Source organism: Cajanus cajan, chromosome 3, assembly GCF_000230855.2.
Source record: "Cajanus cajan strain Asha chromosome 3, NIPB_CcT2T_4, whole genome shotgun sequence".
NCBI lineage: Eukaryota > Viridiplantae > Streptophyta > Magnoliopsida > Fabales > Fabaceae > Cajanus > Cajanus cajan.
In genome coordinates, this window is record NC_138519.1 from 71,654,211 (window position 1) to 71,655,060 (window position 850).

General features: G+C 49.9%; 1 protein-coding gene across 1 annotated transcript; it reads left to right on the forward strand.

Annotated features, from left to right (window-relative positions):
* The first annotated feature begins 394 nt into the window (after positions 1–394).
* Positions 395–850, forward strand: LOC145956445 (uncharacterized). The gene has a single exon (XM_083072044.1). It carries the CDS (start codon positions 395–397, stop codon positions 848–850), a length of 456 nt encoding a protein of 151 aa, XP_082928170.1.

An 850-nucleotide genomic window follows, 5' to 3' on the forward strand; every position in this document is an offset into this window, starting at 1 on the left:
ACAGAAGAATCTGCACTTTACCATGGCAAGAGGCGGAACATCCAACAGTGACTCACAACACCCTACCATGGAGGAGATGATGGCATTGATCAACATTTTGAGGGAGGAGAATGCGCGATCCAGGGAGAGAGAGGAGGCTATTCAACGAGAAAACGAGGAGATTATGAGGCGGGCGGACGAGATGCAAGCTATGATAACGGCCAACGCCAGGACGGTGGAGGAAGATGTCATGATGGAAGTCCCCAGAGATTTTTGACCTTTTTCGGAGGCCATAGAGGCCGAGACCATCCTAAGGGATCATCGGATTCCCCAAGTCGAACCTTTTGATGGAACTCAGGATCCCAGTCAGCACTTGACGGATTTTCGCGCTCAAATGTTGATTTGTGGAGGAAGTATGGAAGTTCGCTGCAAACTATTCATGGGTACACTCAAAAAAGCAGCACTGGATTGGTTTAGTGGTCTCCCTGACCGATCAATCACCGACTTTGATGTCTTTAGTCGGCTCTTCATGGCACAGTTCGCCGCTAACAAGAAGAAACCACCGATCACGTCGGACTTGTTCAACCTCAAACAGAAGCGGGAGGGGTCGTTGAAGGACTTTCTGCAAAGGTTCAATGAGGTCGCCTGGAGGATAGCGTCCTTGGATGAAAGGATGGCAGTCATCGCGTTCCAGAAGGGCTTAAGGTCTGGAGCTTTCGACATCGCGCTGGAGAAAGCGAATTGTCAAACGATGTCGGAGGTGAGAGCTTTCGCCCTGAGTCACATCAAGACGGAGAAGGGACAAATCAACAAAAGGGCAGCTGAAAGCCGAGAAGCTGGGGTCGTCCCAAGAGATTTTTATTCCATATAA

Excerpts from the sequence above, each read along its gene's own strand:
- LOC145956445 (XM_083072044.1), top strand. The coding sequence starts at position 395 with ATGGAAGTTCGCTGCAAACTATTCATGGGTACACTCAAAAAAGCAGCA.